The sequence below is a fragment of the Cricetulus griseus genome, assembly GCF_003668045.3.
Source record: "Cricetulus griseus strain 17A/GY chromosome 1 unlocalized genomic scaffold, alternate assembly CriGri-PICRH-1.0 chr1_0, whole genome shotgun sequence".
NCBI classification, from domain to species: domain Eukaryota; kingdom Metazoa; phylum Chordata; class Mammalia; order Rodentia; family Cricetidae; genus Cricetulus; species Cricetulus griseus.
Window position 1 is genome coordinate 160,522,055 of NW_023276806.1, and position 14,953 is coordinate 160,537,007.

The 14,953-nt window shown below is 45.8% G+C and overlaps 1 protein-coding gene across 1 annotated transcript in view; it reads left to right on the top strand.

The window, feature by feature from the left end:
- The first annotated feature begins 2,236 nt into the window (after positions 1-2,236).
- The window catches only part of Tmcc3 (transmembrane and coiled-coil domain family 3), a 71,674-nt gene continuing 58,957 nt past the window's right edge, over positions 2,237-14,953 (top strand). Inside the window, exon 1 of the mRNA XM_027392653.1 lies at positions 2,237-2,502. Within this exon, the coding sequence (XP_027248454.1) occupies positions 2,425-2,502 (78 nt within the window). The 5' untranslated portion in view covers positions 2,237-2,424. The remainder of the gene's footprint in view (positions 2,503-14,953) is intronic.

Genomic DNA, 14,953 nt, shown 5'->3' on the forward strand with positions numbered 1-14,953 from the left:
AACCTAATTGACTTTTGTGTATGTTGTGAGGGGATCTGACTTTTCCTCTTTTGTGAAAAAGGCAAATCATAGCAGTATCTCTTCAAAATTTCCAAACCCTTTGTCTTCATCCATGTGAAACTCCAAGTTCCTTGAAAGTGGCCTGAAAGCCCCTGTAGGACCTCATCCTTGGAGACAGCCCCCTCCCACCTCACTTCTGATGTGCTTCTGAGGAAACATGGTTCTCCTCCTTGCTTTCCTTGAGCTCCCCTCAAATGTGCCTGCCACAAAACTCTTTTTCATCTGTGTGAATTTCTACATTCCTACATGTCTTAGTCAGTGTTCCATTTCTGTGAGGAGACACACACTGACCATGGCTTATAAAACAACTCATAAAAGATTTAATTGGTGCTTGCTTACAGTTTCAGAGGTTTAGTCCATTGTCATCATGGTGGGAAGCATGGTAGCATGCAGGCAGACATGGTGCTGGAGAAGTATTATATCCATATCCATAGGCAGCAGGAAGAGAGAGACACTGGGCTTGGAAAGGGCTTTTGAAACCTCAAAGCCCACCCCGAAGTGACACACTTCCTTTAACAAGACCACACCTCCTAATTCTTTCAAATAGTGCCACTCCCTGGTGACCAAGTATTCAAATCTATGACCCTATGAGAGCCATTCTTATTCAAACTATTATACTGTATTACTGTCCCCTTCACTCCCTAAGCCTCTGCTTTGATATTGCCCTATCAAAGCATCTTCTCTGGACATCGTAACTAAAATCACACAATATACACAGGAAACCCACAATCTCTATCTTCTGCTTGGAAGAATTTACCTGAAAATCTCTCTGGGCCTGGTGTAGGTGTGTGTGTGCGCGCGTGTGTGTTTCTTAATGTCTTTAGATTACATACCTGATTCTTAAGTTTTAATAATTTGCTTTTAGCATTGTTAATATGTGACCACAATACACACATTTAAGATGCATACATAGTAAAAAAAAAAAAAAGAACAAACAAAAACCTCCCATCTGTCTTCTAACTACTCAGTCCTTGTCTCCTGACTTCAGTTGCTTGTTCAATTATTTCTGTAGTAAATGTTTATCTTATCCGAAATAAGCTGTATATATACATGCACAGATACATTCCGCACCTTGCCTTTTTTCCACTTAACTATATGTGCTAGAAACGACCCCATACATAGTTAGAGGGCCATCACATCTGTTAGACCTGCCTGTTACTCTGCTGGGAGGATATGCCTTGGTTACTTGATCTTTGTGAATGTCACATAGGTCATCCTCGGTCTCTGTAAGGGTCTCCCAACCAGTGTCCCTCGCCTCTCTTTTATTAATGCTTCACAGGGCGACCAGACATCTTAGACTTCCATTCTTACATTGCCAGCTCCTGGTTTAGGCACTCCAGAAGCTTGCCAAACACCCACAGAACAAAGCTAAACTCCTTAATGTTGTAAGTACAGTCCCACACAGTCTCCATTCTTCTACCTTGTACCTCTGAGCCTGAAGACGCCCACCCCCTCAGCCAATGCCTTGAGATTTTTCCAAATGTGCAGTCCTGTTTCTCTCAGCAAGCTAAGGGATAAACACTTCCTCTCCACCTTGTAGGTAGATCACAGTGCACTCTGGGCCTGTGGAGATCAGTGATTTAAACCTGCCAATCCTGTCTCAGAGGCACGTCCAGCATAACCAGACCTTGTGTGTTGAATTTTGGTTTGGGCAACTGATATACCGAATTCAAAACCAATGAGTACTTTTTCTGTTGGACTCCAAATTCCACTGGGACCTGAGATCGCTGAAGTGAAAAGATGTGTCTGAACTTCAAGGTAACTTAGAACACAGTGAGCGACACAAGCATAGTTAAGATACACAACACAGTGGAAGTATGGCTCCATGGAATCCTAGGTGGGAAAACGTCCCTCCCTCCAGCAATCCTTAGTCCACCATCTGGGTCCAGGGTAGGTGCCTAGCAAGTATGCCTGTTGAATGAAGAGTATACTAAAAGGAAGCCCTTAACGCAGCCGCCAACCTCCGGTCCTCAAAGCCATCTTTTATCACGCTCGAATGGGCCCCTAACCTGTACCACGTCGCTCCTCTGAGCAGGGGGCGGCGTGGGAGCGCGTGGGCCGGGGCTGCAGGCAGGGAGGGCAGCTGAGCCCGGCACCTGGAGCGGGTCTGGGCGCCGCGCTGGGCGCAGGGGCGGGGAGCGGGGAAGGGGCGGAGACTGTTGCCCGCCTCCCCTCGGCGGCGGCGGCGCAGGGCCGCGGGGTGTCGGCAGCAGCTGCGGCCGCCCGCGCCACCCCCTCGGCCGCGGCTCCCGGGCGAGCGAGGGTGAGCTGAGCACGGCGGGCAGCTGCCACCCGGCGTCACTGTACTGAGTGGAGTGGAGCGGCGGCCCCGGAGAACGCAAAGTTGCCAGTCTAAGCGCAGACATGCCGGGCAGCGACACGGCGCTCACCGTGGACCGGACCTACTCGGATCCCGGCCGGCACCACCGCTGCAAGAGCCGGGTGAGGGCGCGCTCGGGGCGGCGCGGGAATGCGAGCCGGTGGGGAGGGCGCGGGTCGAGCCCCGGAACCCATCTCCAGCTTCTCCCGGCCAGCAAGGTCGGAAGAAACCTGCGGCCCGGGGACCGCCGCTGGATTGGGAGGGTTAGCCAGCCTACACTGCCACCCCGGCTCCGCGACGGCGTCTCCCCGCCAGGGAGCGCACGCTGCCGGCACCCGGGACTCCCAGAGTCTGGCTCGGGGCACCGCCACCTGCGGGGCTCAGCGTGGCTGCTGCATCCCCAACCCAGCAGCCGAGTCCCCTGCACCGTGCGCCCCAGAAGCGCTGCCAAAACAAATCAACAGTCCGTTTCGGCGCGGACGCTCCGGAGTTGGGAGTCGTGTAGAACGAGCTCCTTCGCCACGGTTTGCACTGTAATTTGCTGTTGCTGATTTGGGCTGTGAGCGAAAATAGCTCTTGTGAGCAAGCTGTGGAGACCGGCCCTGGAGGGCTTCAGTATCAAGACGGAGGCCGCAGCCCCAGCCCTGAGCCCCCTCGGGGAACACCTTCCCTCCTGGGAAGCTCTAGTGTCCTGGCGGGATGTGAGGCTCCCAAATCCTGTTGCCCCTCGTCTGATTAAAGTGCCATTTGAAACAGCACCTCCTCCACTCGGGCAGGCGATACCTGGAGTTGTTCTCTGAGCCTCCCAACTTCTGGCTTGTCCGAGGGACTGGGCATTTCGGTGTCAGCTACCCTGTATAAAGTTCGTCCAGGTAGACCAGGCATAGTTTCTGCCCCACCACCACCATCTCCAAGATCTATTGACCAGCCAGATCGAAGTTGCAGCCATAAGTGACAGGCGTGAGCCGGGTCCCTCATACAGAATGCGGCTGTCCAGTCATATTTGAAAGAGTAATCGATTGCCCCAGAAGTGGCATGTTCGCCTCATCTCTCTCTTTACTTTAGCTCCTCTTAATCAATTTAAGAAAATGATTTCTTTTTACACAAATTTAATGTGTCTGGAGGAATCGCTCCTGCATCGACCGACCGTTTTCCGGTTTCTTTAAAAGTTTCATAACAAATGCACTAGGAAAGTATTCCAAAACTCCATTTGGGAAAAAAAACTGAGGTTTGGTTACCTGCAACCAGAAGTTTGTTTGGGTGGGTGACTGCTCATGAACACAGATCACTGAAGGCAAGGTCTTTTTCTAAAGCTTTTTAAATGCGGGGTGTGTGTGTGTGTGTGTGTGTGTGTGTGTGTGTGTGTCTGTGTGTGTGTGTCTGTGTGTGTGTGTGTGTAAGTAAAGTTAATATTGCAGTTGACAGGAGAAATTACAATCTTAAAATAATTTGAGAGCCTGGGTTGTCACAACTCAATGATCTTGGTAAGCAGCAGTTAGTAATTTTGGAGGGAGGGTGAGCTCGTGGACAGCACTCATGGAAAGAGCTCTCCAAGATTCAAGCTTTGTTGCCAATGGGATGGATGGGAACACCGGTGCTCACATATTTGGGTGGGAAATGGAAAGACAAGTTGAATTGCAGACTTTAGTGTCTTCCACACACCTCAATTCTCAGAAAGTGTCCAAGACCTCCCATGACCGGGATTTGCTTATTTCTTTTAAGTGGTGCTTTACCTTTGCACTTGTTACATTATCAATAGGGAGATACCGGTTTGTAAACTGTGCAGTGAAACTGAGTTAGATGCTGTGTGTACTTGTTATTCTACGTTACTAGCCCATTGACCAGATAGAATCTAGTGAGGACTAGAAAAAAAAATTCAGAGGGAAGAGGGCTAGAGTTGACTAGGCCCAGATTACAGTTCAACACCATCCTAGAGATCCCAATATAGCCTTCTAGACTGTCTGCTTTTAGTTTTTGTTCGTTGTTGCTGCTGCAGTTTAAAGATTGTTTTTAAAACAAGGTCTCACTATGTAGCCTAGGCTGGCCTTGAATCCACAATCCTCCCATCTTAGCCTTTTGAGTGGTGGAATTACAGGCATGCCTTGCCATGCCTGGCGTTGCTTTTGGGCTTTTTGTTTGTTTTCCCATGAAGATGTCAAGGTATCAGGAGAACTAACATAAGAACTTTTCTCTAGTGGGGCTGGTGTAATTTTGCATCCCTCCTTAAGGCTGCAATAAGTTCGCCGTAATGAAGGCACAGCAAAAGCAATTTTGCTATTGCAGAAAGTGCCATCCCACTAGGTGAGCCAGCTGCTCCTTTGGGGACTCAATTTGATGGAGCTATAAAAAAGTATTTTCCCCTTACACCCAGAAAAATATGCTGTGCCAAAGGAAAACACCCAATGGCATTAGGGCTTAATTTCTTGATGTTACTCTCTCCTTGGAAATAAACTAGGATTTAAAAAGAATCCCTGTAGTTAGTGTTCTCTGGAAAACTAGCTTTAAAAAAAAATGCTGATAATTACTGAGGTGATGTGTGGAGGTGACTAGCCTCTCAGGAATCTGTAGTTTCCTCACAAGAACAACTTGTCGATTAACAAATGGTCATTTAAAAGATTCAGAATCTTTTACGCATCGAGGTAACAGGAAAATAAACATCACTTAGGCTGGGCTTTCTTAAGCCTTTAGACTAAATGGTAATGAGACAGAGGACCACATTAGTACTGCAATGGTCTGTTTTTACAGCCAGGTAAACCAATGTAGATTTTTTTCCCCCTTCCAAAATGTAACTAATTATGTTTTCGGTCGTCACTAAGCTAAAGTCAGAATCATCACATTTTTAAACTTCTTTGTAAAACTCAAAAAGTGATGCTTGTTAACTTGACAGACATAACGTCTTTCTACTTTAAAAGAAAGAGCATGCATAATTATAACCTGCATTTTTTTCCTTATGACCTAGATAGTCAAAGCCTATATTAAGAATATAGGCTGTCTTCATCACCTTAACTGGTTTTTGTTAATTATGAGTGAGTTCAGATGTTTTGTTTGGTTTGGTTCTCACTTTAAATGTCCCCTAATGCCGCCTACAGCTACTTGGGTGTAGCTATGAACTGCCAGGGCTCCAGGGGCAGACATAGCTCCCAACTGGGTGATGATCACTAGCACAAAGCCCTAAATAACTTTCTGAGATTCCAGTTCCCATGAAATAGAACAGGTGATGCCAGTCCAGCCTAGTGAATATGACGCCTAAATAAGAATTTCTGTGTTTTCCCCCTTAACTGTTACGTGATTCAGATGTAACTCTTTTCATCTGTATGTAAACAGAATTTTTCTTGCCATTGTAATGTCACCACTACTTGGCACTACTCTCCTACTGTCACCTTTTACATTGCTAGCTGATGGCTGGACTTTCTTTGACTTCTCTGCAGTTAGTCCCTTCGTCACTTAGGACCTCCAAGGAGGACCTGATTGTTTTCCTGCAGCCTCACCTTCATTAGCCTTCCCGCCCACTCTAGTGTGGATTGACTGCAACAATGTGACTTGGAGCCCATAATCATTCTGTGCCTTAGTTTCCTCTGCGCACGCACAGTAGAGGTATTAGAGAATGGATGCAATCATGCCTATAAAATGTGAGGCGCATAATGAGAACCCAATAGGTGGTAAACCTATTTTGTTTATTTATTTATGTATTTATACATTGTTATCAGGAGGCTCCATGAGCTTGGGAATGGGAAGACAGGAATTTTGTGACCAACCCTACTGAGCACCTTTTGTGCAACAGCTGCAGGTCTGGGCATCCAAAAGAATGCGATAGTAAGTTAACAGTCTGGGGTCACTGGAAACTGGCTGCCTGGTGAGTATATCTTTCTTATACTGTGGCCCATGGCAGTATAGCCTTCTCCTTCACAGGAAGAATTGGTCCTAATAAGTACAAAAGTATCTGACATCTAACGTAAAACCTGGGTGGAGCCTGGAGGCCACCTGTCACACATTTTGAAGTGTTCTGCAATTGGAAACATTCCTAGTGAGTGATGAGTAATGACCAGAGGCTGTCAGGGAGAGGAGGGTGCTGTGGCCTTCCCACAATGGAACTGGCTGAGGGGGTGAGTTGATTGCTTGCTTGTTCCCGGGGAAGGAAGTAGGACAGATAGAAGCAGACTCTTGTAGGTGCCACTGACCTAGGGAGGGGGCAAACTGAAGAGTTTGCAAGGATTGTGCTAATCAGTGATTTGTTTCCTTGTAGAGTTCAGCAAAGAGACTGAACGATGGTGAGTGTCTCAAGTCAGAATTTGTTTACGCTAGGAGGGATAGGTTGATGGCACGTATGGTTTTTGAGCTATGCTTTGCCGCAGGCTCACTGGCTCTCCCTTAGAGAAGAAAGACTTGCCAGCCACCAGCAGCAGCTCACACATGCCTGTCACATCCGCTGCAGAGCGCCACGACAGCTGCTACCAAGTTGGATCTCAGAATATGTTTTCCTTTAGACACTTCCTGAATTCCCAGAGCCAAAACCCAGAGTCCCAGATGAAAATTGCCCACATCTCCAGGAGAATCTGCAGTGTTTTTAGCCTCACTGTTTCTTAATTGTGTTTTTGTGTTTTCAGTGGAGGGGGTGGTGAGAGAAAAGGAAGACAGAACTGTGAATCATTGCACTGTGAATCAGAATTAGGACTTTGTATTCCTTCTAAAAGGAACATCAGGATACATGATTTGTGCATCATCTGGCCACTGCATGCATGTGGAAGGGGTTCGAGTTGAAGGGAAACCGTGTACTTGTTAAGGCAAAAAGAACATGCATGAAAAGGATATAATAACAATAGCTAGTGCTTACCAATGGCTTCACAGACACCAGAACTAGTAAGTGCTTCAGTTTCAAGCTCTTCCTAATTCTCTAACTGGAGCTTGGTCTGAAGCACTTCCCCGGTGGCCCCTGAGGTGATTGCAGGAGAGCAGCTTGGTCCTGGTAAACTGAATAAATGAATGTGTTAAGCAGCTCAGTCTTGATGGACCATTTGGTTGCTTTAGGACAGATGTGTATGGCACCTTCAGGACACCTCCTCTTGTGTGTTCAAGATTTTTATGACACACTCTTTTCTAGTCTTTTGTACCCAGTCCTATATTCCAAATAAACTTGTTTTGTTTTGATTTTGGCTGTCCTGGAACTCTCTCTATAGCTCAGACTCGCAGAGATCTGCCTGCCTCTGCCTCCCAAGTGCTAGGATTAAAGACCACCACCACCCAGCCACAAGTAAACTTTTGAATGAATGATAATTTGTGAACTCCTTATAATGTCAAGGCTAAGAATTCTGTTTAGGGGTTCAGAGAAGTTTTAAAGGGTATTAAGTAAGATCATGGTTTTAAGGTAATTAAATCGAGGACGAAGAGATGACTAAGAGGTTAGGAGCACTGCCTGCTCTTCCAAGGAACTCTGGTTTAAGTCCTAGTATCCTCATGGCAGCCACTCACAACCACCTATAACTCTAGTTCCAGGGGATTTGACACCCTCTCCTGGCTTCCAAAGGCACTGCACACACATGGTGCACAAACATGCCTGCAGGCAAAACACCCATACCAAATAAATAAATATATAATTTTTTTTAATTAGAAAACTACCTTTTAGCCTAATGTCTGGTCTTCAGAGGGTGGCCACTAGCAAGCATGATGAAAGTGCTTGTTCCTGTGAACATGGCATTCAGAAGGTGCCTGCAAATCTGCATTTCCTGACTAGGATGTGTGCTCACTCCTGTTTGTGCCACACAGTTGGTCACCAGGCAGTCTTCTGGGAAGTCCCTCAGAACAAGTCATTGGCTCTTATGTTTCCCTCACCACACTTTGGGGAAGTAAACTAGAGTGGTTCAGGCTGCTGGCTCGGGAGTTCCCACCTTGATGGGACCTCCATCGTGTACCCTTGGGCATGTGCCCCACCCAAGTTGCCTTTATATAGAAGCTGTTGGGGTACTTCCCTTGGAGAACTGTTACACAAATTAGATGATGGGACAGGAACTAGCAGCATTTGATCCAACAACTGCTAGATGACCAGTGAATGCTAGGGTGGAGAGGGCTGGCATCAAAACAAATGACCCAGCTACAGCTGAGTGCTGCTTCGGGTGCTCCTTTGAGTGGAGGCCTCAGGTGTGACTTCCAGTGCTTTGCACACTCTGCAGAGGCTGATCTTTTCAGTGATGGTGTCTGGAAATGCATTGCATTCAGTGAAGTCCTCTCTCATGCCTCAGTTCTAAGGGTGTGTGAAGAGCTTGATGAAGGGCGATTGAGATTAGCTGGGAAACCAGTGACCCAGTGGCCACACCAGGGCCTTTATGGGGTCCATTACTTTGCTGGACTGATAGCTTGTACTTATATGGTGCAGGACTGAGGGTTTAGACTCCAAGATTCATCATGTTAGAGCTTGAAGAGAATATACATATACATATATAATTATAATTATATATATATATATAATTTTGGTGCTGGTAATTAAACTTAGGGCATTGAATATGCTAAACACAATGCTCTGCCATTGAACCACACAATTTCTTTAGACATTAACTCCAGACCATTCTCAAAAGTAGAAAAGTATGTCACTCAAACTATAAAGAGTAAAATTATATAAGTAATACAGACTGATTGGGGACTTCATCATTTCCTCTCTATTTTCTTAATAGGGATTCCCTTAAAAATAACTGATTTAAAATGTATATGTATATTTAAAACAAATATATGTCAAATACCTATTTTAAATCAAGTTATGTATTTTAAAATACATTCTATATATTCTGCTGGGACTTGAACTCAGGCCCTAGCAAGTTAATTGCTAAATTCTATAGGAATATTATCTTAACTAAACCAGGGGCAGTGCACATAAAATTATTTCAAGTGGAGGAACTTAGGAGGGGGCTCACTAGGTAAGAACAATTGCTGTGAAAACATGAGGGCTTGAGTTTAATTCATGTTAATAGCCCATGTAAAAGCTGCATGACCTAGATTCTAGAGTTATAGATACAGGCAGATCCTGAAGCACACTTGCTGGCTAGTCTGGCTATTAGGAAACAGCAAGCTTCACATTCAATGAGAGACCTTGTCTTAAAAACAATAAAAGTAGAGCCAGGTGGTGGTGGTGGCAGCGGCAGTGGCGCAGGTCTTTGATCCCAGCGCTCTGGAGGCAAAGGCAGGCGGATCTCTGTGAGTTCGAGGCCAGCCTGGTCAACAGAGCTACACAGAAAAACCTTTATCAAAAAACCAAAATAAACAAATATATAAATAAAATAAAAGCGAAGGGCTGGTGAGATAGCTCAGTGGGTTAAGGTGCTTGCTACCAAGCCTGATGATCAAACCCTGACACCCACATGGTGAAAGGAGAGAACCAACATGTAATTCTAAAGCCAAAGGCAAACATGAGTTGGATCGTGACACCTGAGGTCTTCCTCTATTTGTAAAGATATCCCCCCCCCACACCTCCCCCCCCATGAGCATATACCCCACCATAAACACACAGTTCTCTTCAGTGAAGAATTAATTGAGTGGGCTTAACACCATGGGACTTTTCTAGATAATAACGAGTATTTGAGTGATTTAGTGTTGGATCCATACCCATCTGAGTTTATTTGCAGTTTTGTGGGGGAAACAGAAGCTGCAGCTAATGCATAAAGCCACACGGCTGCACTGGATTCTGGTCACTTAGCCATCCTTCTGGAGGCCCCTTTCAGCATCTTTGTGTTCTCAGTAAAAAGTTTTGTGAAATGAGCTCATCCTCATCGTGGCCTTCTGCCAGCTGGGACAGGAAGTGGGGAATGGTGCACAGATGCATAAGCCATTGAGTGCTTTGTGCATTCTGCAGGCACGCAGCTTGAGCTCCCTCCCACCCGAGTACCGTTACCTCTGAAGCATTTGGTTCTGTGAGCCTCCATCTAGAGAATCTTCTAGCTAGTGCCTCCTATTTTCAGTAGACAGCCTGCATGTCCAGTTCCTGAAATGCTTCAAGTGTTTCCAATTTTGAATTTTCTTGGGATTCTGGGATATTTATGTATACATCATAAAATATCCTGGGCTCGGCATCCAAGTGTAAACTTGAATTTCATTTAGGTTTCACACACCTCTCTGTACATAGCCCAAAGATCACTTTATGTCATGGTTTGTGTACCTGTGTTTTGACTGTGACCCATCACATAATGTCCAGGTGTGACATTTTCCACCTGTTGCATCATGTTGGTATTCAAAATTAAGATTTTAGAAAATTTTGAGGGTTTTTTGGTTTTTTTTTTTTGTTGTTGTTGTTGTTTTGAGACAGGGTTTCTCTGTGGCTTTGGAGGCTGTCTGGAACTAGCTCTTGTAGACCAGGCTGGTCTCGAACTCACAGAAATCCACCTGCCTCTGCCTCCCGAATGCTGGGATTAAAGGCGTGCCCCACCAATGTCCAGCTTGAGGTTTTTTGTTTGTTTGTTTGTTTTTTATTAAGGGTACTCAACCTGTATATAACTGTTTTTCCAGCCAAGCCTTAAAACCAGATCAAAACCTTCATCTGGTTCTTGGCTGGAGAATGTATCATCTGCTCCATGGCAAGGGGCAGGGGTGGGCAGAGCATCTAGGGCCTGTTGAGAGATGGCACATGCAGTGTCAGTCCCCAGTGACCCTCTGGGGGAGGATCTGTGTGACTTCTGCCATGTACACCGACTGGACCCCAGCTTAGCCAGACATGCCTACCTAAGTGCCACACCTAGCTATACATCAAAGTCTATGTCAGATGTACTCCCTCACATCCTCTCATTTCCAGGGAACATTTTACCTTAGAGCCAGTCGCCAAGCCACATTCCTGCCACTTCCTTCACCACATCGGAAATGTACACCTACTTCTTCTTTGTCTGTGACATCGCTCTCCCTGCAGGTTTCTGGCTTTGAGGTACAAAGTGATGGTTGAGCATGTGGACTCGAGTTAAACCTGAGTGTCACCTCTACCTACCTGCTGTGTGAGCAGCCACCGGAAGTGGCGTTAGAGTACTTTGACAGGTACCGTTTTAGCTGAGTCATTCACGGTCTACCACAGAGATTCCCACACTGCCCCCACACAGTTTGAGGACACCTGCACTATTATTTACTTAATATTTCTAAGTCAGCTCACTCTTTCAAACTTAAATTTATTTAAATGTGACTATGCTATCTAGATGCTGTCTGAATTTGAGGCCTGCAGTCCCAGAGTGAGTGATGAACAAGTGTTGGGGCTTGGCTGGGGAGTCTCTACCCTGCCTCTCTCCTAGACTGGATCAGCGGGATTGGGGTGAGGCTTGGAAAAGAAACCTCCTCACTCCTACCCTGTTATTTTATCCTTTCGTCTTAGGCCATCTGAAGGAATTGAGAGTCATGAGGAACATACTAGTCTCAGTGCTGCTGGCCCCCCATCCCTTCCTGAAATACATAGTGGATAAGTGGCCTGGAAGATGCTTAGGAGCACTTTCCTCCCAACTTTGCCCAATAGGAAAGTCAAGTCCAAATTTCAGTAGAACTAAGATGTTAGATTGCTCTCTCTCTCTCTCTCTCTCTCTCTCTCTCTCTCTCTCTCTCTTTCTGTCTCTCTCATTTTTCTTTTTCTCTTGGTTTAATTGTGTGTTGGCGTGGACATTTGCTTGTATTACATACACTGACCATCAATAGTTCAACAAGGTTTCTTGACTTACAGTGGAAGGAAAGCATAACCATTCTGGTCTCTTCTTAGTACAGTATCCAGTAGATTACACGGGCTTATTCATCGGTCTCTTTTAGCATAGGCTTCCTGAGATGAGTTCCCTCACCATAGGCTACTGTGAGTGTCATGAGCATGTTCATGTCTAGAGGCTAAGCTGTTTGGTAAGTTCTGTGCATTTTTCTACTTACGTTATTTTCAGCTTGCACTGGGATTATCTGGAGCAGGACCCCAATGCAGTGTAGCTGGTGGATGTGGGGTAATATGTCAACATCCCAAGTTTGGTTTCTATGGCGTGCAAATTGCTTTTTAAGTTGAGAAATCATACATCAAACTGTCATTATTGAGAAACTTCGACATGTATGTTTTCTGTGATGCCCCTCAAATCCTTAGTGTACCAAGCAAGGTATAGACCAATCGCTCTAACTTAACATAAATGTTACTTGGAAGGAATGAAGTCCACCGTGGTAGGTGGATGGTAGTCTGCCCGGGTGGGAACCCTTGAAGGAGGCTGGGAATGAGTTGTGTGTGTGTGTAGGCTGTGTGTGTCTGTCTACATTATGTTCTCTTTAGTCTTCTAGTGACTGAGAGACATGGAGGCAGGCAGTGGAGGACCTTCTGCTAATGAGAAGAACTCCTAGAAGATACATATCTTCAGGGTGTTCAGAGAACATACTCAGATTGTGGGGCAAGGGAAAATTCTAAGTTGTGTGTTTTTTTTTTGTTGTTGTTGTTGTTTTGTTTTTTTTTTTTTTGTTGTTGTTGTTTTCAGGGGAGGGGGAGAGGAGTAAGATTGAACATAATTATGCTGTGTGTGTTGACTTGGATGCCTGGTGCTGCAACCTCTGACAGGCGTGTTGTCCAGAACTCATCCCCTAACTGGAAGCCATGCTGTAGCACCTAAAATGTTTAATTCATTGTTTGCAACTGTGTTTGAGGTCAAAGGTCTCTCTGTGTGCTTTGTAAAACTGTTATGATCGTCATGAAGGCCCCAACTTGACTTCAGACAGTCAGCCATGTTCTATTTTAATCCCACTAATTGGAACAGGTGGCCTCTGTTTGCGACTGAATCACTGGTTGGCACGGACTTTCATTTATCTGACAATATGAGGCCCATTCAGTAAGAGCTGATGACTGCTTTGGCATCAGGCAGAGTGCTTGCAAGCCCAGGGAAAAAGCACAGGGGACTCTGAGGGGATGAAGAAATGTAGCAACCACGTGCTCTTCAGGGTCTAGATGGCAAGTGAAGCACTGGTGGAGGGCTGTGGCTCTGTGTAGCATGGCCAGGTGCTGGGGTGAGGGGCTCATGCGTGTTCTTCTAGATGAGGAGAAGTTCTCTGTGTATCCTTTGACCCTCCCTGATGGGTTGGCTTGCTTCAGGAGGAACTTGTGTTGTTCTAGTGTTTTTGTGAGTGCCGGCTCATCTTCGGGCATAGGGAAGGGACATGCCCTGCATGACTCTTACCACAGGAGCTCAAGCAGAAGCATCCCAAAGACACTTCTAATGAAAGCAGAGCTGACCTGAGATTATGACGTTCCCCAACTTTACTTATCTTTACAGAAAGCATATGTGGTAGTCATTGCGTCACTGCGCTAAAACACCTGACATTAACAACTTAAAAGAAGGAAAGGTTGATGTTACTCAATGTGAGAAATTTCAGTCTGTAGTCTTTGGTTCCATGGATTCAGGCTTATGATGAAGCAGAACATTGCATCACTGGGAAAATGTGGCAGATAGTACTCACTTAATGGTGGCCAAAAGAAAAAAAACAGAAGAAAAGACTAGGGACCAGTGACAGTCTCCCTGAACATGCTCCCAGTAACTTACCTCTGCCTGCTAGACCAGCACTCCTAAAGCAGCTGTTCTTAACCTGTGGGTTGTAACCTCTTGAGGGTCGAAGAACCCTTTCACAAGGGTTGCCTAAGACCTTTGGAAAACACAGATATTTACATTATGACTCGTAACAGTAGCAAAATTACAGTTGTGAAGTAGCAACGAAAATAATTTTATGGCTGATGGGGCACCAAAACATGAGGAACTGTATTAAAGGGTCTCAGTGTTAGGGGGGTTGAGAACCACTGCCTTAAAGGTTCTAGACTCTCCCCAAATAGTCCCACCAGCTAGGGTGCCAAGCATTTCTTTAACCATGAGAGAACATTGGATATCCAGACTGCAATAACGTGTTCATAGTTATCAATGTATGAACACAGAATTCCAGCTTCCTAACCTGACACCCAGATTCTCTCAGATAACTTCAGACTTGCACTCAGTCCAGCACTTGACCTGATTCCTTCCCCAGTGGACTACCAGCTTCCCCAGGCTTGTGGACACCCATCCTGTACTCTCTAGGGACGTGGTTGTGTCTTCTTCACCTGGGCATGAAGGCTGGCACGTGGATGATCATTTAAGTGTTGAATGAATGAGTACAGATGCTATGTTGGGGAACATCGAGGTGGGCCTGTAAGGACTGGGAATCATCTGCTGCTCTCAGTCCATATCAGTATAGAGGAACTGGTCCTGATTCAATTGCTGTATGGGATACCAGTGTGTGCGACCTTCCCTCTATTGAAGGACTCTATTGCTTCCAGCCTTTGGTAATTAGATATGCTAGCAATGTGCACATGCTTCTTTTGGCAACTGTAAAGCATAGGCTAGGCGCTAAAGTGGTTTGAGCCAAAGGACACCTGCGTTGTAGCTCATGCTATTGCCACACTGAACATACACCTTTGCCGTGTAGAACCACCAGGCGCCAGAAGTGCACAGTGAACAAACCAGGAGCAATTTATAGACCCACCAGGAATGCATTAGTGACCCTCAGCTCACACACCTCAAGACCAGGTCTTCTTAGGGTTTTTGGCTCCTGCTGATATGCTAGGTAAAACTGGTAGCTCATTTAAATTAA